Here is a 22,660-nt window from a genome sequence, read left to right on the forward strand (position 1 = left end):
GCCCTGGAGCCTTTAATCAGTTCTCCACATATTCCAATCCCAGCATAGGTTGAAGTCGCTTTCTCACTCCTCCTATAAGCACAGACATTCTTTCTACCCATTTTCTGTAATCAAGGTAGGTAAGTGCCTTTTGCTTAGCACATGAAGGGAGATGTGGGACTCCCCCCCCCCCCAATGCTGCCTTTGGTTCAAGTTGGCTGAGCTGATTTCCCAGGTGGCTTGGGCTTGCTTCTGTTTCATCCCTTTGGGTCTCAGCTCTCTTATGGCCTCTTGAGACGCAAGCAGACTCTTCTGGGCCTGCCATAACCTGGCCTTCTCTTCCTGCTTTATCTGATTGCAGAGCACTTTGGGGCATGTAAAAGCCATTGGAAAAGAGACCCTGCTTCCTCAGTGGCAAAGCAACTCAAAGCTGGTCTCAGAATCCTACCTGTTGGCAGCAGACTGCTTCATATCCAGTTAAAGTATGTTTAGAAAAAGTTTATTAAAAATAAGAGAGAGCTGAAATGCATGGCATTAAGAAACAATAGTGCACACTTTTAGCAGATGCTGTGCTAGCTCTCTCTCTCTCCCTCTCTCTCTCTGTGTGTGTGTGTGTGTGTGTGTGTGCGCACATGTAATGTTCCTAACCCCCCACTTGTCTTTGCTCATAGAGTTGCTTTGTCCTTAGAAACCTCACAATCTGGTCCGAAATAGTTTAGTTCATATGTCTTCTGCCAGATTCAATACACAGAGGTGGTTGGATAATGATTTCACCTTCCATTTGTTGAGAACTAGTTGCTTGAGGGAACTTGCACAATAAGGGAGAGGTTGCAGTAGTCCCTGGTAATTATTGTTTTGGTTAATGAAGTCCTAAATTCAGAGCCTGCTGAACAACGAAGGCTGAAGTCCTGTGCACACATAACGGGAATAAATCCCACTTGCACTTGAGTCAGCATTCATAAGACCCAATAGAAAGGTGGCAAGGAGACAGCCATATCTATTTGCACTCTTGCCAGCAGTCCTTGGGACTCAGCTGCTGAGCCTTGGTTTTGACAGGAGCAAGCTGTGCCCTACACTGGGGCAACCAGGCAACCAGCCAGCCAATGCTTCATACCTGGGAATGGCACAATAGGCCTCATTCCTCATGCCCTGGTGGTTGTTGGAGGAGGAGGAGGAGATGGGTGGGAATGTGAAGCAATGGGTGGGAAGGAGAACCTGCTATGTGACTCACTGGGAGAAACCAACCAACATAGCTGCATTTTGGGAGTGCTTCTGAGGCCATAAAATTGGAAGAGGCTGTTCTGCAGCAAGGTTGTAAAACAGGCCTATTGTGCAGGAACATGCTTTAGTAGCATGAATAACACTGTGGTGGGTGGCCTGGTGTTTACATGAGCATGCACCAAAGTAATTATTTGGCAGTTCACACTTTTGTTTTCCTGGCAAAATGCATTTACAGTGGTACCTCAGGTTAAGAACTTAATTCGTTTCGGAGGTCCGTTCTTAACCTGAAATTGTTCTTAACCTGAAGCACCACTTTAGCTAATGGGGCCTCCCGCTGCCGCCGTGCCACGATTTCTGTTCTCAACCTGAAGCAAAGTTCTTAACTCAAGGTACTATTTCTGGGGTAGCGGAGTCTGTAACCTGAAGCGTTTTTAACCTGAGGTACCACTGTACTTAAAAGACTTAAATAACATTGAGGGGCGGGTAGAAGAAATGCCAGCAGAATTAAAACAGATGTAAAACATTGTAAAAGGCCAGAGTCAATGTAAGAGATCTTCAGTTAATTGGGTAGGAGGCGTAACTTAGTGGTAAAGCACATGCAAAAGGCCACCTCAGTCTCCAGGTGAAGGATAACAGGCGATAGCTAATATTCACCTACTTGAGCCGCTGCTCAGAGTAAACATTACTGAGCTAGATGGACCAAGAGCCCTACCTGGTATAAGGTAGAATCCTATGTTCCCATGTACTTGGTACTAAAAGGATATAAAGTGCCAGCTGGGCTTCCTGGAGAGGACATTCCATAAATGCGGTGCCACCACTGAAAGGTCCCTTTCTCTGATCGCCCCCCCCCCCCCGTCTAACCTAAATAGGTTGAAACACTTAGAGATGGGCCTCGGAAGATGACCTATGCATTTGAGCAGAGACCACGAGGCTACAATCCTAACCCCAGCACCTGGGAGTAAGCCAGGCAAGCGAGAAGCACAGTTCAAGGCCACATTCCAACGAGACACCTGAGGGCCAATGAAGGGTGTGGCCTCAGGAGGAGGCGTGGCCTAGGGAGAGGTGTGAAGGGCCTGCATCTCTCCCTCCCTGCCCAGGTCTGAAGTTCCCCCGGGGAGGTTCAACTGGTGCCTTCATTATACACCTTTAGATGCCAAGCAAAAATGTTCCTCTTCAACCAGACCTTGGGCTGATTGACATCTTATACCCCTTTAAAAATTGTGTGTGGGAGGGGGTGAGCGGGGTTATTGGTTTGTGGGTTTTTTTGTTCTTGTTTTTATCATGTGCTTTTATATTGTATTTTTAGGTTGTGAACTGCCCTGAGATATGTGGGCAAAGGACAGTATACAAATGTAATAAATTATCGTCTAAGCAGTACACCACCTTAGGTTTCAGGCAAGGAGTTTGGGAAAACACTGCACTGCACCACAGAGGAGTCTGTCAGAAATAGTTGGGATTGTCACTATGTACATCCACTGCCTTTGATATGGGCAATGACTGAAAGGGTCCAGACATGATGGATTAGATGTCGGGCTGGATCATTTGCTCCAGTAGCTACTTATGCCAGTATTGGATACCCGACAGATTTATATTCTCTCTTCGATCAGAGACCTTCAACTGGTGGATTGGGGACTCACTACCAGGTTGCCTGATCTAAGGTGGGTCACAACAGCAGCACTACCACCATACAAATGTATGGAATGAATGAATGAATAGGTCCCCAAATACTTGTTTGGATTACATAGGGGTCCTGTGTATGAAACCGCAGAAGATTGTTGCAGTTTAAACATTTATGTGCTGTGTCACTAGGTTCATTGGCTGTGTGTTGGAGCCTAATGCCACCTAGTGGTTAAAATTATTCAAGCACCTCAAAGAACAATCATAAAATGCACTTTTATTTGTGGTGGGTGTTCAAACTCTACTAGACAAGGCTTTTCAGGTATAAGGCAAAATAGCCGATTCTTCAAACCCCACTGAAGACTCAGCCTATGCACCACTGTGATTTGCTCTCCTATGTGATCAATTAGCTGCAGACTTCCTTTTGGAAGGGAAGGTTATACATTTTTAAAGGGAATAAATAAATAGGTGGCCACTTTCTATTCCTAATATGGAATTAAGCCTCCTTACCAGTCTTCACAGCATACAGATTTCTGGGATCACAACCAACCACATTGTTCAGCTGAGTCAGGTCTTACAAGACTGTATGTGGATAGAGTGGGTGATTATGTTCCTGTATTGCACAAGTGAAAAATAATGCAACTTTAAGGAGAGATTTCGCAAAACTGAATCAAGGAATACAGTACATAAAACCTTGACCAAAATATATTGCATCTGTGCCAACTCTGACCACACATCAGAAAGGGCGGGACCTACTAGCTGATACATGCAAAAGACATGAGTCAGTCAGGTTTCAGGTCTTGTTATGGGACCTAGAGAAGCTGAGGGAGCTGAGAAAGAACAAGTGGGTGGTCCAAAACAGGGACAGTAGCTTAGGGTGCAGGCATCACAACAGAGAAGAGTCCCTCAGACTGGGGCTAAGGCTTTATTGGGCCTAGTGGACAGGGATTGGCCTTTGAGGGTCACATGACTGAATGCTCAGGTAGACCAGTATTACATGTAGTTGAAGCAGAGTTCAGCCTGCCAAACAAGCAGTTAAAGCAGAGTCCTGGTGCTGCAGAGATTAAGACACCAGTCTGCTGGGAGTCCTGGTTTGTGCATACACAGTGGGTGCCATGTAACAGGCCTCTGCCTCCAGGGAGCTTGCAGTCTACAAGAGCCAGTATGCTGTGATGGCTATCATGTTGGTATTATACCAGGATCTTCAAACTGACCTGTATCAACTTGCGCGCCCTTCCCTTTCTCCTGTGTGGCTAGAATTTCCATGTGCGTCACATTCTTCAAAGTTTCAATTAGTCCTTGATTCATTCTGAAAATCTTTTAGCCTCGTTATTTCAAAGTTGTGTAATGCAGGAACAGATTTCTTGCTCAAGCCACTCCACCCATCCCTGATGACCTTATGGCTGTTATTATCAGCCTTCCCTACCTCACAGGGTTGTTATGAAGAGCAAATGAAGGCAGGGAACTGTTTTGTGGGTGAGGAGTTCTCTAGTGGTTTAGTGGTCTTAGCTTAGCCCCTTCCTTCCTTCCTTCCTTCCTTCCTTCCTTCCTTCCTTCCTTCCTTCCTTCCTTCCCCCCTCTCTCACATTTTTGCACTGTGAGTTACAGAAGACAGAATAAGAAGTGTGAGTGTGGGAGTTTGTCACAACTGGTAGCAATCCCTTTGCAAGCAAATGAATTCCGAGCAACGAGTTTTGCTTCCCTCCTCCTTCCTCCAGTCCTTTCGTCCTGCCTGGAGCTGCCATGGAAACGGAATAAAGCCTCTTGCACTGAGTACAGTGTGGTGTGCAGGCTTAACGCACAAGCAAAAGAGAGGGTCTGGGAGAGAAAGATCCTTGCAGACGGGAGAGAAAAGAGCAGAGGTTGTGCATGAAGAGTTCTAGAACCGCCTGCAGGTGAGGAATTGATGCCAAATAGGATAAGGAAGTCAGAGAGAGGCAGAAGGTTGGCATGTAACCCACAGCCAGTGTTATAACCACAGCTAAAAAAATGCTTGTGTCTATGCATGCTAAAACCACCCTTCTAAATGATATTTAAGGACAGCCTGCTGCAGATCTAGCAACAGTGAAGTGGTTCTGTTTCAAGGCTAAGTGTCTGGGAGTGCATGTTTTGTTGGTGGATGTTTTAGGGTGCCCCCAAACTGTTGATATTTTGTGGGAGGAATACACACACATACTGGAACTTTAGGTTTGCACAATTAAAGTGGATTGCATCCCTCTGTCATCCTAGTGTCACAAATCCACTTTAAATAAACAACATTGGACTTTTCGCAGTTTGAAAAGCGATGGGGAAATGCATTCAAAAGTGTGGGATGAGTGAATTATTATTATTATTATTTATTAAATTTGTATAACACCCTATTCTTGCAGGTCTAAGGGTGGTTCAATGACACGTAAACACGCTGCATGCAAATAAGGGTAAATGTAAGATAAATACTCTTTGTCATATAACTACCCCATAAACAAATCAGAACAAACGCTCAATGAAGATCAGACATTGACCAACTATTGTGTAAGCTTATCAGGATCATAGCTGTCAACGTTTCCCTTTTTTTAAGGGAAATTCCCTTATTCCGAATAGGATTCCTCGCAAGAAAAGGGAAAAGTTGACAGCTATGATCAGGATGAATGTTGAATAAACAGGTTGTCTGGAGGAACCCCGAGTATCGTGAACAAACAACAACATTTTCAGCAGCAACAGCCAAAAGGAATTGGAATCTAAAGCAACAGCTGCTTTCAGAGACACCAGGATTAGATCCTCTCACAAACAACTTTTAGCACAAATGTGCAAATCACTTATTGGTATCTCTGCTTTTCAACTTCAGGTAACAGGAATTCTCCCATCTACTCAGAGTAAGATATCATTAAGCCTAGGCCATTTCCCACTTGCCTGATCCACTGTAGGACGTGGAAAACAAAGATGGGGAAATGGAAAGTTGCCTAAACGCCACAGAGTAAACCACCCTCTGTACAGCCTTAAGGCATTTTTCCATCTTTCCGCTTTCCACAAAGCGAAGTCTGGTTACAGGATCTAAGGAGAAACTGTGAGTAAGGAAGTGTTGTTGCTATTTATGACTTGGAGAGCATCTCGGCAGATGGCTATATGAATTATATTCTTAGAATTTTTTAAAAAAACACACGTATTGAATCTTTTTCAAGCCACTCCATCTCATTGCAATTATTCTTATTATTCAGTTAGGTATTTATATCCTGCTCTTCTGCGCCAAAAGCATAATCAAGACAGCATGCAGGATAAAATAATAACAAAAACAAACTAAAATGCAATGTTAAAAACAATAACAAGGAAGCCACAATAGCAGTAAAAAAAGCAGGGTTATTTTTAAAAAAATTAAGTGTCCATAGGTCAGGGGTGGGAAACCTGTGGCTCTCCAGATGTTGTTGCAGACTCCTCAGTGGCAAGGGTTGATAGGAGCTTGAGGACTCATCTACATTAGTACGGAAAAGGTGTTTTATATATGTTATAACACTGTGACACCAGATAGCACTGTGGAATTCCGTTTTTAGCCAACATGCTTTCCCACTATGTTGTTTACAACACGTTTTCCTGAAACACTTTTTTAATGTATCTAGATCCAGCCTAAGACCAGTGACAACTGGAGGGCTACAAGTCCCTCCCTGCCCTAGATTATTATTTTTTTTTTTACATTTGGAATGGCAGTTGCCAACTCAGCATCCACAGATGCCCTGCTCCCACATTGGTGCCCCTGGCTGGGGGAGGACAAATTATGAGCTTTCATCTTTTTCTTTTTTAAAAAAAGTAAGGCTCTAGCCTTCCAGGAAAGTTATGAAGCAAAACATACAGGTACCCTTCTAAGTGATTTCTGCAAGATGGGGGCTACTGCCTGTCAATGCTTTTAACCAACGGATGAAGCTGTGATTGATAAATGTGTTGTTTAGACACCAGGCATTAGGAATCCCTGGGATCCTAAAGAGCTACTGTTTCCCCCTGTCCTTTAGCGCACTTTTCCTGTTTCTGTCTGTCTTATTTATAGTCTTTGGATTCTCTTTAGTTTCCCCTTCTTTTCCCCATAGCAGCCAGGATGCATCTTCCCTAAGGTCTCTTAGTGTTTACTGGGGCTTATTCACAGGTAAGTGGGTGCAGGATGACAGCCTAGACTTTGGTTTATGGTTGACACTCAGGAAACAGGAGGTTTTTGTGTCTTTGGCAGCTGTATGGCAGGCAGAAACTCAACAGGTTAAGGCAAGCCTTTCCTAGTATGGAAAGCCTCGCCATAACTGTACTGTCTCTAAGTTTGGGTTATGCCTGACCACTTTGTTAATCAATGACGGCGCTATCAATAGTGCCACACAATGCCCGCTGTACCAGGAGAGGAGCATTCAGTGTGGCAGCATCAAAACGATGGAACTCCCTCCCAATGTGCATTATGCAAGCGCCTTCTGTTTTATAATTTCAAACACATTTCTGTTTAACCAAGCCTTCCTTGAAGCGTGACCAGTTCTGTATTTTAGTCATTTATCTCTGAACAGTTTTAATGTTTAACTTTTTATATTGTTCCGTGTAACTTTGTATTGCTCACAGTTTAGGTATATATATATATACAGTGGTACCTCGGGTTACATACGCTTCAGGTTACAGACTCCACTAACCCAGAAATAGTGCTTCAGGTTAAGAACTTTGCTTCAGGATAAGAACAGAAATCGTGCTCCGGTGGCACGGCAGCAGCAGGAGGCCCCATTAGCTAAAGTGGTGCTTCAGGTTAAGAACAGTTTCAGGTTAAGAACGGACCTCTGGAACGAATTAAGTACTTAACCCGAGGTACCGCTGTATGTATATGTGTGATGTATATGTGTGCGTGTATATATATATATATATATAAATCACTAGCTAAATGTGCTAAACAGACTTTGTTTCAGTGCAATAGCCAAGGATGTTACTCAATTCCCACTTACCATTTGCTTCTAGTGATGTTTAACCTGACAGAAGTGACCTTCCTCGGTGACGCCCACGCTCGGTTCCAGACTCTAAAGCCTTGGTGGGATGTCCTGATGGACTACTTGGTAGTAGCGATGCTGATGGTCTCTCTCCTCTCAGGTACTCTGCTGATTTCTGTTGACCATATGACCTGCTTGCCTCTGAATTACAAGCTAAATGAGACCACAGCAGCTATGCTCAAGCCTGGAGCTATGAACAGTGCCACCAGTGAAGAGTTTTCTGCTGAGAACAGTGGACGCCCAATCAATCTTGACTACCAGCAGTACCTGTACATAAACCATGTCTGCTATCAGAATGCTTTGCCTTGGTTCTCCAAGTATTTTCCTTACCTAGCACTTGTCAACTCACTGATTTTAATGGCAAGCAGCAACTTCTGGTTCAGGTACCCTAAGACGTCCTCAAAGATCGAACACTTCTTATCCATCCTCATGAAATGCTTCGAGTCACCTTGGACCATCAAGGCTGTCTCTGAAATGGTCTACCAGAATTTCCTAGACCTACCCCAAACCACGGATACTAGAGGATGTCAAGAACAATTTATTTCCCCTTCATCCTCTCCTATCCTTGACTGGAAGGAGAGGGAGCAGGGCCGGGCACTCTTTGAGAAGATCTGCAGATTCAGGGCACATGCTGAAGGTGCTAGCTTGATTTATATGGTCTACATGGGACAATCAATCTTCAGAGTTGCCAAGATCCTAACTGTGCTGGGCTACACCTCAAACTGCATAGGAGCCATCTCCTTTGAACATGTTTGCTGGCTGGACACAGAGAACCTGACCGGCTACTCTGTTTTCCTCTGTAACCACAGCTTGGCTTTCATTCTGCAGAAGTTGATGGTGACCTACCTGTTCTTGGTATTCCTCTATGGGGTGCTGGGGGCTTACCCACTGTGGTGGCTGCTGTGGCAGCCGCTGCAGAAGTATTCCTTTAAGCAAATGCGAAAAGACAGTCACTTTCTTGGCATCCCAGATGTCTACAACGACTTTGCTTTCCTCCTGCACATGGCTGATCAGTGCGACCAGCTATACTCCTGGTGGTTTGCCATCTTCCTCTCAGCCATGAGCAAGAGCTCTTTGCTGGATGTGGGCCTTGAACACAAGGCAAGTATTGAAGGGCTGCAGCTGCATGTGCATTGAGACTCAAGGGCATCAGAGAACTAAGGCTTCACAAGCTGCCAGGCTACCTAGGGCCCTCTTCTGTGAAATGGAAGTCCTGAAGCTTGCAAACAGTCCCAGACTAAAGCACCCAGAAAAATAGGTATACTAACCTTTCTCAATCCTCGCTGGTCAAGATGGGCCCCACTGACCTAGGAAGGCCCACAGTATTCCACATCACATTTCCTGACATTACAACCTGGGGTTGTCTCTCTCAGGGGTCTCCACCAGTATCTCTCTAGCAACTTTGGCAAGATGAAAGGTTCAGACCTGTCCTTGTTGGGCTGGGATTATGAATATGGATTTCATATGGATATGGAAGAAGGGGTACAGCTCAATAGTTAAGCATGGGGTTTGTATGCAAAAGATCCTGGGTTCAATCGTTGGCATCTCCAGTTAGGGCTAGGAAAGGCTCCTGTCTGAAACCATGGAGAACTGCAGCCGGTCAGTAATACTGATCTAGACAGATCAAGAGTCTGATCCAGTTTCAGGAGCCTCTGATATTCTGATTAACTGAGGGCTGAAGATAAGGCAAATTCACAACTGGATCCTTTAACTTTCGTTTCTATTTTAATGCAGTACTTTTTATTAGCTGCTCTGCAATAAAAACAACAGGTACCTGCATTGCCTGTGAACTTTCCTCCCTGGGGTTAATAACAGTGCTCTCTCTCTCTCTCTGTGTGTGTGTGTATGTTGGGGGGGAGGGATCAAGGAATTGGTACCAATAATTGGAAAACTTCAATAGAAACCAAAGCCTCTTCTGTATTTCTGCTTAAAACAGCAACAACAACAACAAATAATACACTGACCTGGGAATAAGTCCAATAGGGACATACTTTTGAGTAAATATGCATAGGATTTCTGTAGCATTTATTACATCTGTTTTAGCCCTGAGATATTAACAGAGAAGCAGATTTGAGCTGGCATGATTTCCCTGAGCTATGCTGAAAGTAAACACACGAGCACATACAAATTAATGTATAAAACTAACATTTTCTCCAAATGATCTTTTCAATGTTTGTTTGTTTGTAAAAAAAGAATTGCAGGACTCTACAGTTTCAGTTTAAGAGTGTAAGGAGTTGTAGGTAGTGAAGTGATCCACTTTCTGAAACCAAAGGAGAATATTAGTCATATGATGGCACAATGGGCCATCAGTGTGCCTGGCTGTTAACCAGAAGGTTGGGACGGCTGTGGGCAGGATTCCTGCATTGCGGGAGGTTGGACTAGATGACCCTTGGGGTCCCTTCCAACCGTATAATTCTATGATTCTGTTTCCAAGCCGTTCATATGTTAATGAAACAAGTGTGCCAAAACAAAGAAGATATGTCCTCCTGCATCTCCCTTTCCTGCCTGTCTTACAGGAATGACACTTTAAGGATGTATGAAAAATGTGTCAATGAGACACTGACATAAGAGGTGTTTCTTACAGCAAGAATGAAAACTCACCATAACCTGGAGAGGCCTTGTAGCCCTGCAGTCAGAAACAATGATTTACAGTACAATCCTATACATGCCTATCCAGCAGTTCTATTGTGGTTAATGGGGCTTCCTAAAGTAAGTGCAAATAGGATTGCAGTCTTCTTAACTGGTAAGCAGATTGACAAAGGGCTAGTCCACACTTTCACTTATGTCATGCATAGAAAGCATGGGTCCAAGCAGTTCCCTGCAGATTTCTGCATGACCCACACTTTCAAGGCATGGGTCCAAGCAGTTTCCCCCTTGCCCCACTCCTTTCCAATTGAAAATCTGCTCTTTAGCAGCAGGATGAGAGGAAGTGTGGATAAGCTGGGAGAGCGAGCTCACAAAGTAACCTTAGTAGTCTCCAGTTAAATGAGACAGCTCTGTGGTGTCCCCAGTTCCAAAAACAATTCAGGACAATGTCCCTTATTTTAAACACAAACAAGGAAGAATGCCAAAAACAGAAAGGAGCAACATAGTGGAACTCAGAAGACAAAAAGTACTGTACTCCCATAGAAATGAAATGGCCTGTTATGGTTTGCATTTTGCTGGAAGAAACCTATATTATTATCAGAATGTTCTGGCTGAAGGCAAAACATACTTAACTGTAGCTAAAGTCACACAGGTGATGTTATCTGAATTAGAGCTGACAGACCATGGCAGGAAAGTCAAAGGAAAACCAGTACGTAAAACTAATTAACGCATCTCCCCCCCCCCCCCGCTAGCATTGCACCTTCCACAGAAAAATTATAGGAGTCTGTAAGGATTCAACATTTCCTTCTGATACAATCTGTATATGTATTTTTATGTAGGTAAGAATCAAGTAGGTAAGGTGTGGGGAACCCATGGTCCTTCTCCACACATTTCTAGACTACATGTCCTATCATCCTTGATCCTTAGTAATGTCAGCTGATGGTGATGGGAGTTGGAATCCATCATCTGGAGGGTCTGAGGTTCCCCACCCCTGAAGTAGAAGGCATATATTTAAAATTAAAGATGTATGTGTCTTAGGATGGAGGCGTGTGCACACGTATATACACATGCAGTTTTCTTCTTAAACCCTAACTTGATCACCATCTAAGAGAATGTAATAAAGGCTTGCTTTGCTCTGTACTTTGGAAGAACGTTCCCTCAGTGGAAGGTGGAAGAACGTTCCCTCAGTTTCTTTACATTTCCAACACTTATTGTCTGGCAAATGATATATTTTTGCAAGCTTGACTGGGGCCATGTACCACCTATATATCATTTTCATAATATTTTCTTTCAGGGCATTATATGCCGTAAATTTCACACCAGTGGGGTAGCTGTTATCTCATAACATGCTTTCCCATTTACTTCTTCATGCAGCGCATAGTTAAACTATGAAACAGGAGGCAGTGATGGACAAAATGTTGGACAGCTTTTGAAGAGGATTAGACAAGATTCATGGAGGATGCTGTCAGAGGCTACCAGCTGTGATGGCTACTAGCTCTGCCTCCACTGCTGGAGACAAAATGCTTCTGAATACCAGCTGCTGGAAGCCACAGGCAGGGAGAGTGCCCTTGTCCTCCTTGTGAGTTTCCAACAGGCGTCTGGGTGGCCACTGTGAGAACAGGATGTTGGATTAGATGGGCCAGAAGGCTCTTCTTATGTTCGCACCACACCCTTAAAAGTCCACAGTTCACATTTTAGATGGGAAACAGATCCGCAGCAACTCTAAGGAATATACTGTACCGGTAAGCCCAGCTCTTTAGACTCCCAGACCTGTACTCTGTTACACTGGATGTCCCAGCAAACATTCTATCATGGGTACTCCACAATACCAAGAAATAGACAACCTTATAAAAAACCTAGCAAACTGTGATTCCCAGCGACCTTTCATGAGGTTGTAGCTGGTTCCATTGGTTCCCTATCTGCGCTTCCTAGTTTCCTATTTGATTCAACAGGTCGGACCTAGCAGAAGCCAGTGCGACAGCTCCCACTAGTGCAATTCCCTGCAGTGCAATGCATCCTGCTCCGGAGTGTGGGGAGAACCCCCAGAACAGTGCAGGCAGGGGGTTGGGGAGACGCGAGAAAAGGCGGCATATAAATGCAACAAGTACACAAATTCTAAAGAAGCACAAAGGAAACCCAAGCGCAGGCAGGAAAAAATGCTCTTCCGTATTTGGAGCATTTCAGCTCCGGCTGGTCTTCAAGTGTGAGAGGTACGTGCCGTAGAATCACAGAACTGTAGAGTTGGACTCAGAGGGTCATCTACTCCAACCCCTGCAGTAATATTTTGCTCCCCGCGGAACTTGCACCCAGGACCCTGAGTTTAAGAGCCTCAGGTTCTATTGACTGAGCAGCATCTTCTAACACCCCTCCGACCCCGTCATGACTCCCGGACATGCTCCCTAGTCCCCATCAAAGCTGAGTGGAGATGCACGAATAGGGAACGTCCGAAATATCATTGACGGCCAGGCGGTGCGGATACTGAGCTCGGGCAGCGCTTTGGTGCCCTCGCGCATGCGCGAGCAAGGAAAAGCCGCGAGGCAAAACAAGCACAGCGGGCAAAAGCGGAGCCGTGTCTTTGCGGTGGGCGGAGGAGGAGGATGATAATATGGTGGCCTGGTTGGTCCTTTCGGCGCGTGCGCACTGCGGTGTTTGTGTATTCTGGCTGCGCGGTGGCGGCAGCGTCGGCGGCTCCGGGGGAGGGGGGGAAGATGGCGGCGTCCTCGCTGGAGCAGAAACTGTCCCGCTTGGAGGCCAAGCTGAAGCAGGAGAACAGGGAGGCCCGGAGGCGCATCGACCTCAACTTGGACATCAGTCCGGCCCGGACTCGGCCTAGTAAGGGAGGCTTTGAGGGGGAAACGGGGGCGGCGGCGGCGGCAGGGGAGGCTCCGCGGCAGGCCCCCCCCCCTTGGGCGACTGACACGGGCCCGCCTGGGCAGGAGCCCCGGGGCCGGAGGGATGCGGGGCGGGGATGGGAAGAGCCGAGCTGCCCCGGAGAGGGGCCGGTAGGGAAAGGTCCTCCCGGAGAAGCGAAGGGGTCGAGAAACCCGGGGCGGGGAAACAAGGGGGCTCTTGTTTACTACGGAGCCTGGGGGAGGCGGAGGCCCAAGGCACACCGGGGCAGGGAGAAAGAAGAGCGAGGGGAAAGGTAAAGAATCCCGTGGGGAAGGGACTTGGAGGAAGGCGTGGGCGTGGGGGGCGGGGAAGAGTTTGAGAAGGAAGAAACATGTAGGGAACAGAGTTGGGACCTAGTGCCCGGGCTATGATCTGCGTGTGGGTTTTTATAGGAGGACTCGGCAGAAGGAGAAGAAATGAGTGTAGCAGTTGGGGGCACCGACAGGAGGTCATTGGGAACCTTAGATTAATTGATCTTCTTGGGGGTGGGAAACCACCTGTGTCTTGAGCTTATGATGTGATGGCGTTAGTGGACCGTGGTTCTTTGAGATTTTCTTTAAAACTGAGGACAGTACTTAGAGCTCAGAGTTGCTTTACTGGGGCCAAGAGGAGTTCCCATGCACTGTATTCTGATTAGAAAAATTGATATACGAGGAGTTATGCTGTAACTGTTATACTGAAGGATGTAAAAGTGGATTTAGGATCCCCCAATTGCCACATTATAACTATGTTTTTAAAGTTAGGGAAGTCTAAGCAACTGCTCACACCCTGCAGTGGAGAGGGAGGAGGGGTGGGTTAGGAATACCATGAAATAGCGATATGCTGTGCTCAGAAATGTCCCCAAGTGTATGCTTCTCTAGATCAGGTTCCTGTCATTTGCTGGACTAGTATCTTTTTGTAAACGAAGAAGTTCACAAGAGCTCTTTATTTAAGTTCTAACTTAAATACAGGGAAGTTCCATATTGTGTATATAGCAGTGCTTCCAAAACTGATATGGTTTCCCCACCCCATATTGGATTAAAATTGAATGCATCTTTCACCCTTTACTCAGATGTGTGTCAGAAATCCTTCTTGTGTCATAGTCTAGTTAATAGTGCATCTTGGTTTACTGTTTCTGTTTAGTTATCTTCATTGGTGTTTCCAGGAAGACCAAGCACTTGCCAATTGTACCATGGACTATGGCAAGGACTTACCTGTAGCCTCCATATGCTGAGGGTGTATAGACAGGTGTATATAGACAGGTGTAGGCATCCAATATGGTGAATTAATTTTTTCAAGACACACTTCAGCCTCTCTCATGACACATTAGATGCTCCAGCATGCAGTTTGGGAATCACTGATGGCAAGATGTGAATATATTCACTTGAGAAGAGAGCTGAGGGAAGAACTTACTTATTTGGCATATTTATAGGCCTCCCTTTAATAAAGTTGTCAGGGTTGTTCACAGCCAGTAAAGCTCAATCAGTAGAGTATGGGTCAAAACCTACAAACTTGAGCTACTGGTTTTGAACAGACTAAAATTTTCATGATCAACCAACAGCCCAAGTTTTTATGCTTACTATACCTGTTTGACCCATATTTTGAGATACAGAGCTGAAATTTAACATGGAGTTAATAATTTTTTGTACCACTGAAGGATTTCCCCCTGTAATTGTATTGTATTGTTACTAGTTTACTTGGCACACAGGACAAAATATTAGAAAGTGTGTTGATAACATGTATAAGTTTGTCATAAGCAACATAGAATGTATATTACAATGATAGTGACATTGAAAAGTTTTAGAATATTTTAAAGTCTGATTTCTAATTGTTTGGTAGTAGATTATTCTAGCTGTATAGTCTTTCTCTGTGAATAAGGCACTTACCTGTGTGGCCAAGGTGAAATTGCCAGGGCAAGAGTGAAATGAACAACAAATCTAAATCATAATTTTTTTCTGACAAGCCAATGGCTTAATATGTTGATCAGAGTACCTCTGATAGTCATTCTATGGTTGGAGCAAATCTCCAATTATAACATCTGAGACTTAAGCATGCACAGCTCAAAGTTTTGGTGCAGACACAGGGCTCTTACCTGTGCAGGTAGGTACACTCTACCCCATTCAGTATAGTGCCTGGGATGTCTCTGTCCCTACGTTTGCCTCTACTGCATGCATTTGCCTGCTGCTGGAGCAGAATCCAGAAGTAGCTATGTCACTGAGAAAGGGAGAAGATTTCCCTTTAAAGTCAGTCAGAGGAGGAAAAATGTGAAGCTCATCTGTTCCTCACTGCTTTTAAAGTTGAATTACCTCTGGAGCATGGGAGCTATTTCAACACTGTCTGGACCTCCAGTGCCGTGATAATGTGCACAAACAAACATCATGTGAGTGGATGCTTATTTATTAATTTTGATGGTTTATGTCCCACCTTTCAATCAAACAATTTTCAAGGCAACTTACAAGCAGGAGGTAACAATACAACCCCCCACCCCCAATTCACACATACAATCTAGCAGCTGCTGGATGGCACCAGAGCTTGCTTTTCATCAGCTCTCTAGTCTCAGGGCAACTGGCAATTGAAGTTGAGTGTTCTTTCTAGAAGCAAGGGGGAGGGAGGAAGCAAATTCCGGCAGCTGCTCATTCTCTGGCTGATGAATGGGGCCAGACTGGTCTCCCTTTTGCCTTACTTCCTGTGAGGCAGGGGGTGCAGGTTCCCAGTGGCCCTGCTGTCCTGGCCAGAGACAGAATGGGATTCTCTTCTGTTTTCTGGTCCTTGTATTACATGATCTCTGCTGAGATTGAAATTGGAATGTGGTTGTTTCTTATCCTGGTGGTGTGGGAAGTAATTATATTATCCCATGCACCCACGTGGTTCTTGTATCTACATAGTACTGGGGTTTTCTGAATCCAGGATATAGACGAGCAGTTCCAATAGTGTAATGCTAATATTTGAATTGTTCTTTAATATCCAATAAAGAACAAAGAGCAGATTCAGTTTTGTGCCACTTTTCAAATCAGCTCACCTGGTGTAAGATGTCGGGGGCGGGGGATGGGAAGGGATGCTTTAGCTCCTACAACTAGTTGTGGGTTTAATGTGAGTGTAAAGCTTTCTGGTTCCACTTTCCATTGTGGTTTTGTGGCTTGGATGTAGCTTCTTTCAATCCTGAGTCTAGAAGCTAGAAGTGGAGATTACACTGTGTATGTCACCATAGGTTAGTAGGTTATGTGTGTGTAATTAGTTAGGGGAGGTTTCTGATAACCCTTCCATGTATTCAGAGACTATGTGAGGAGGATTGTGGGGCTGCATGAGCTAATCCTGGCTCTATTGCAGCATCTAGCAGCCCTGTACCCCACACTTTATTATGTGAAAAGAGGCTTGCTATGCACATAATAATAATAATAGTTATTTATTTGCTACCCATCTGACTGGGTTACCCAACACTGTGGGAGGCTTCCAACAAAATAGGGAACCACGGTAAAACATCAGTCGTGTGCATCAAGGTTCTCCACATAAGTTGGGATCTTGATGCACAGATGTTGGTATATTTGTAGAGCCCCTTCTATTGTGTGCTAATTGCAGGTGAGTGGGTCTTCCTGCTGTGTAAGTGGCAAGAGGCAATTCCTGCTCATGTGGTTCTGCAAACCCCTTAACTTTGAACACATGGGGAGAGTCCTTGAACTAACCCCCCATCCAATTGAATAGCCATTTCTGATCTAGGCTTTCTAAATATTTATTCAATGTACTTCTGTTCAGGTCACATTCTGTCTTTCTGAAATCTTGTATGCTTACTTTTCACACATTTGTGTGAGGGAGATAGTGTTCATGAATGCCTAATAATGTACCCCATTAACCTTAAGAATGTTTACAAAATATTTCACAAGAGTGACAGAGTCATGGTCCTTCCCTAATTAAGAAGCATTTCTTCAGTAAGAATAGATGCGACCTTCTTATATGGTATAGTGGAACTGGAACCAAGGTCTGTATCCTTTCTACTTCGTCGGATGATCCACAGCTATTTAACAGAGAAAGTCTAACTTACCAGATCGTAGAGGTAGAGGAGGTTTTGTATTTATTTAAAAAGGACAAGACATACACTTGGTTTCTCTAGTGGAACGAGACAAGGGTAGTGGAGGTGAGAGATTAAAAGGAGAAACAAAAGTTCAAATATGCTTTATGGAGAATCCAGATGCACCTCCAGGATTTTTCTTTTACACACTAGCCTCAAACTTAAGTGTAATGTGAGTCTTTCAGTCTGCTTTATGCAGAATAAAAAGTTTTTATTGAAGGTGACTTTTATGAATTTCAACTCTTTCTATTTTGTTCTGGGTAGTCCACAAAGGCAACAAAAAGCTATTATGCACTTGATGTTTTTTGCCGTACTCTCAAGCTTCTGATATAAAATTCCTGAATTCTACACTGCACGTTGATTCACATTTCAGGCTATCACATCTCATTTTGCATGTAGGTATCCTTTTAGAGAATGAAATTTGAGAATGACTTATGTGGCCATGTCTTCATTATTGCAGGCTTTTTTAAAGAATATGTTAATAGTAGTTTCTTGTAGAATATGTGTAACTTCTGGTTTGTGCTGTTGGGTGCTTATATGCCAGATGTAAATGAACATGATGAAAATGGAGTGTTTGAAAGTTGCCTTGCTGAAATTAACTCTTTTAAAGCAGATCAGGTTAATCCATTTTAACTTAATAATGACAATTTAAGACACCTTTTAAAATTATTAGCATGAGGCAAGTAGAATTTTGACAAGTTGCTACATTGGTATAGACTTCTCATACTTATAATACTTGTAACAATGCTCTTATGTAAAACACTTTTCAGTGATAATGTGATCATAGCAACTCTATAAAGTTGTATGTACAGTACCACTTTTAAGAAAGGGGCTGTAGTTTAGAGAGGTTTGCTTCCCAGTGTCTCTTAGTGAACCCATGACTAAAATGAGGGGGAAAGTAAAATGATGACTGAGACATGGCTTCTTGATTTATTTTATTAAGATGGTGAGAATCAGTTGTTTATTCAGGCTCTTACTTGCAAAAACAGAGTGGAAATTGGGATTCCTTATACATTTACAATTAATATTCACACTAAATGGTGGCTTAAATTTGAAGTTTTGAAGAGTATAAAAGCCCAAGAGAATATATTTGGAAGTACAACTAGTTTTTTAATGTGAATGATGCCATCCTTGGTAGGCTATAAAACTGATTTCATTGTGACAGAAGTCCTACCAAATAATCCTTATGGCACAGTTTTTCAACCATTTGGGGTTCATGGCTCCCTTGACCAACTACATTCTTTGTGCGATACCCCTGTGGGGCTCAGGAGCCCAGTTATGTCACCCCTTGCCTGCCGAGCTGGCAGCTCCCTTTTGGAGGGCTCCCTCAGCCTCCTCTCTTCTCCCCATGGGAGTCCTCTGGGCATCTGCAGCTGCAGCCCCTGGTCTCTGAGCTGCCTCCCCTGCCCCAAAGAGAGCTGCCTCCTCTCACTGCCCCACAGGGGCCTGGGAAGCACGCCCTGGTCAGCTCCAGACACACCATTCACCTGGAAGCTTGTAGCCAAGGCTGCCGCAACAAACAACTGTGCAGACCTTTTGGAGGCAGAGATGTGAGAAAGCATCAGATGAAGGGAGGGAAAGAGGGACAGAGGCCAGTATTGCCCATGGCACTCCTGAACATCATTCAAGGCACCCCAGGGTGCCGTGGCACACTGATTGAAAACCACTGCCTTATGCCTCAGTCTGCAAGAAGCAATACCAGAGAGCTTTTCATTGTATATATATGATTTGATGTTATGAGCAGGTGTACTTTGTTTGCTGTTCATATTGCTTATAACATTATTTAGATCAGTAAGCCAGTTAATTAACCTCCATGTGTTATCATGAAGCAAAGCAAGGAGTTCATTTCCTATTTCAGATCTTGTTTCCTTTCAGGGCATGTAGTGGTGGTCCAACAGAATGAAAGAAGAAATAAGGTGATGGTTCAGAGATGGTTTTCTTTTGATAAGCTAGAGTATGGGTGGGGAACCTAAGGCCCTACAGAGGTTGTTGAAATACAGTTCCCATCATCCCTGACAATTGGCAGTGCTGTCTGGGTCTCATGGGAGTTGGAAGTCTGTTAACTTCTGGAGGAGCCCAGGTCCTTCATCCCTGAGGTAGAGGCTGTTAGAGAAGATACTGTTTTTATCAGTTGTTTTTTAATCTCATTAGCTTTCAAAAGCAGGAGCAATCATTTCTACTTCTTGGGGATCAACTAAAAACTTTGTGATTTTTTTTTTACCTTTTATTTTTTTCTTAGAGAATGGGCATATTTTATAACAAAAAAGAAATTACTTGCGTGCATCAGTTGGGGTGGAAATCTTTTAGAAAGCAATTTTCAAGGGGAAATGAAGAGAAGTTATTAGCATCTGAGCACTTGGGTAAAAACTAGAATGCTTTGATACCTTAAAGTAGAAAATATTTTATAAGTTGCAGGGGCATAAGGTTTTGAATAAGGTGAGATGTTGCTTATGAGAGGTCTGTTTAACATAAATAGAATCAAGGAGCATAATTTATGTTATCGTCTTTAGATTATCCTAGTCACCTCTTATGGTTCAAAATGCTGTTAGTAAACGTCATTTTGAGAGTATAGCAAGATCATGACCTTTAAAGCAAGTCTTTATACTGTGTTCAGGCCTTGGAACATCACAGATAAAAGGTTTCCTAGGCATCTAGGAATATGAGATATTTGAACGGCATTGGTGCCGAAAAGAAGTGGAGTTTGATGCACATAATATAGTCAGCCAGGTGCAATCTTGGAACATAGACATTTGATGCTGGCTTTGAAAAACTGGAGCTTTGCCCCGGGTACTTTAAGTACATTTCATGTATATCTATGATTGTGAAGTACTGGGCTAGATTGTTGATGAAGCCATAGTGAATGGGTTTTGCTTTCTGGAAGGAAGGAAGGCCATTGACCAGAACACTGCTGTGCAAGGGAATTGTTGACTAACAGAACAAGAACCATAGCCTTTTTTTCATGTTAGAAGCACTAGGGATGTGAAACCTGTGGAATTGATTCGTTACTGTTTGATGCATCACATTTTCACCTTGTCTGTCCCCTTTGTTGGTTTCTTGTCACCTCCACTCTTTATCCTGAAATTGATTTGAATATGAGTTATTTTCATTTTGATGATTTGATTGTTTCTGTTGTGATTTATCGTGTTTTTTTCTTCCTTTTCCCAATCCAGTTATTGTGATCACTCTAAGCCCTGCTCCCGCTCCATCCCAACGTGCAGGTACCAGAACTTTTTATCATCGCAGCTTGGATTTCTTGCATCATTTATTTAATGCTTCCTTCAACTGCATAGAATTGCCACTTGTCTGCTTCTCTTCCAAGTGTGTGTCTGACCCTGCTTCCTTCCCCACTTTCGTATTCTCCTTTACTATTGATCTAGCCTTACTTGCCAAGACTGGCTAGGCAAAGCGTATGTAAGGCCATGCATGAAAACATGTTTTGATTGTCCACAGCTGCAGTAGTTGCTTAGCACCTTCCTTTCCTGATGATGTCAAAGCACTTTCTGAAGACAGGTAACCATTAAATTTTCACACTGGTATTTTCCGCCTTCTATCTTCCACCTTCCACTTTAACGTGCCAGAGTCCTCAAGTGGCAAATGGCAGAAATTCATATTGCCATACATTTCCTTAGATTTTCCTGACTGGAAAGGCAATGTTGAAATGTCAACCTGCATACAGCAAAATTAAGTAGGCTCTGCTTTTTGTGATGTGCAGTTGCCTCTGAGGTAGAACCCAGTAGCAGACTGTCAGTGCTGTTGCACACTAGTTTGCTTTAGGGCAGAAAGTCAAGACTGTCCTTTTAGTCAAGGGCAGCTGCTGTAGGGATTTTAAGATGGGAACAGAGTAGCCTTCCTTAGAGTTGAGCAGGGCTCAGATTTCTATGAAGCTCCTAGTAGTGTCTGCTGCATCCCACAACGGTGCCAGACTGTGTTTCTGATATAATCTCAGGAGGGCATATATTTATATGTATTTGTTACCTTTGTATGCCTCTTTCCCCCAAAAGAATTTTGATTACTATTAACAGGTTTTCCATGCAGATTCCTGTCTACGTATCATTTGGTCCCAAATATGCTAAGCTTCAGAGATGGACCTAAATGATCTATTTCAGACAATTCTCTGGACCAGTGTTATTCACTGGGGCTTTTATTGTACATGGAGTGCAGTAAATATATAATTGCTACCTAAATAAGCTGTAATTGGATAAAATAAGGTCAGGTGAGAGATAGCTTTATTTTATTGTTGAAGAACATCCATTAAACAGTTAATAAAATTCAGTGAAGCACAGATCTAATGCCATACCCTACATGGGGTGGGAGTCTACAGCAGAAATAAAGCTAATTCCTCATTTTTTAGTTATTTGCTGCTGTTGCATGGTGCTGGAATCTTCCCTGCCTCTTACAGAGAGCTGTCCTTGATCTTCTGGATGTTAAAATTATGCTCTGGAAGTTAAAAGAATTAAGATTAATTCATTAATCTTAATAAGAGACATCACTACAGCAATATTAATAAATATTGCTGTAGTGATGTCTCTTATTAAGATTAATGAATTAATTAGGTTCTGGGCATATTGGTGCTTATAGAATCATAGGATCAAAAACTGTAGAGTCGGAAAGGACCCTGAGGGTTATCTCGTCCAACCCCTTGCAATGCAGGAATCTCAACCAGAGCATCCATGGCAGATTGGACAAGTCCATGGTAGTACATGAAGAGGGTTGCACTGTAAATGTTAAAGTCACAGTCTTGGCATAGCCTATCATGCCAAGTGTTTTCTTTAGTTTATGCAAATGGGTTTCTTCACCTTCTACCCTGAGCTACTTTAGCTGTGCATTGTGAAATAGCTACTGCATTGTTTTTCTACCCTAGAGGCAGCAGTCTTTGAGTATAGAAAGTACAGAGACCAGTCTGCCATTTTATCTAGTGGGTGCTTGCCTTACAGTGCTTTGAAGCCTTTCAGGATGGGAATGTGTTTCATTAGATTACCTTCCAATGCTTTCCAGTCTTGCCTACCACTAGCTCTTACCTGTGCTTTTGTGCTATGCCACTCGTCTTTGCAGCTGCCATCCAGCAGAATTTCTTACCCTTCCATTTTCAAGTAGTTATTATTCTAACACTTTCTTCTGAAAGCAGCAAATTGATAGTTTGTATGATTATTAGGTTTAAGCATGTGTTACTCTTGACTTGCCAGTTCATGGTAGCCATCTGAAGTGCACATGGTACAGGCAACTCATTATTCACCAAGGTTAACTATTCAACCAGAGCAGCTTGCGAGCAAGGTGGGTTAGTTTTACTTGAGTCTGCACACCTGATAGGGTACTGCCACAAAATCCCATCTCAGCTCCAACTTTTTGGCTT

General features: G+C 43.6%; 2 protein-coding genes and 1 long non-coding RNA gene across 7 annotated transcripts in view; 2 read left to right on the forward strand and 1 right to left on the reverse strand.

Moving 5' to 3' along the window:
- Nucleotides 1–96: 96 nt before the first annotated feature.
- On the reverse strand, nt 97–3,676 carry LOC310700882. The gene is made up of 2 exons (XR_014522886.1): nt 3,574–3,676; nt 97–3,430 (listed from the first exon to the last, which is right to left on the reverse strand). It is a non-coding gene; the product is annotated as an uncharacterized lncRNA (long non-coding RNA).
- A 262-nt stretch (nt 3,677–3,938) lies between these two features.
- Nucleotides 3,939–9,585, forward strand: LOC310700880 (volume-regulated anion channel subunit LRRC8D-like). Of its 4 annotated transcripts, XM_083490834.1 has the most exons (3): nt 4,039–4,083; nt 4,536–4,712; nt 7,762–9,585. In XM_083490834.1, the coding sequence occupies exon 3, from the start codon at nt 7,764–7,766 to the stop codon at nt 8,925–8,927; it is 1,164 nt and encodes a 387-aa protein (XP_083346960.1). In that variant the 5' UTR covers nt 4,039–4,083; nt 4,536–4,712; nt 7,762–7,763; the 3' UTR covers nt 8,928–9,585. The 4 variants fall into 4 exon arrangements, with proteins under 4 accessions (XP_083346962.1, XP_083346959.1, XP_083346961.1 ...); XM_083490836.1 differs by lacking the exons at nt 4,039–4,083; nt 4,536–4,712 and adding an exon at nt 3,939–4,000 and having other exon boundaries at nt 7,891–9,585; XM_083490833.1 differs by having other exon boundaries at nt 4,016–4,712.
- Nucleotides 9,586–13,014: 3,429 nt separating this feature from the next.
- The window catches only part of MAP2K7 (mitogen-activated protein kinase kinase 7), a 35,158-nt gene continuing 25,512 nt past the window's right edge, over nt 13,015–22,660 (forward strand). Inside the window, exons 1-2 of one of the 2 annotated variants that reach the window (XM_083490786.1) lie at nt 13,018–13,208; nt 20,481–20,528. In XM_083490786.1, the coding sequence (XP_083346912.1) occupies nt 13,085–13,208; nt 20,481–20,528 (172 nt within the window). In that variant the 5' untranslated portion in view covers nt 13,018–13,084. Of the gene's footprint in view, nt 13,209–20,480; nt 20,529–22,660 lie in introns of both variants that reach the window. The other variant, XM_083490787.1, reaches the window with a different exon arrangement.

This window comes from Podarcis liolepis (genome assembly GCF_965112155.1).
Source record: "Podarcis liolepis genome assembly, chromosome: 2".
NCBI lineage: Eukaryota > Metazoa > Chordata > Lepidosauria > Squamata > Lacertidae > Podarcis > Podarcis liolepis.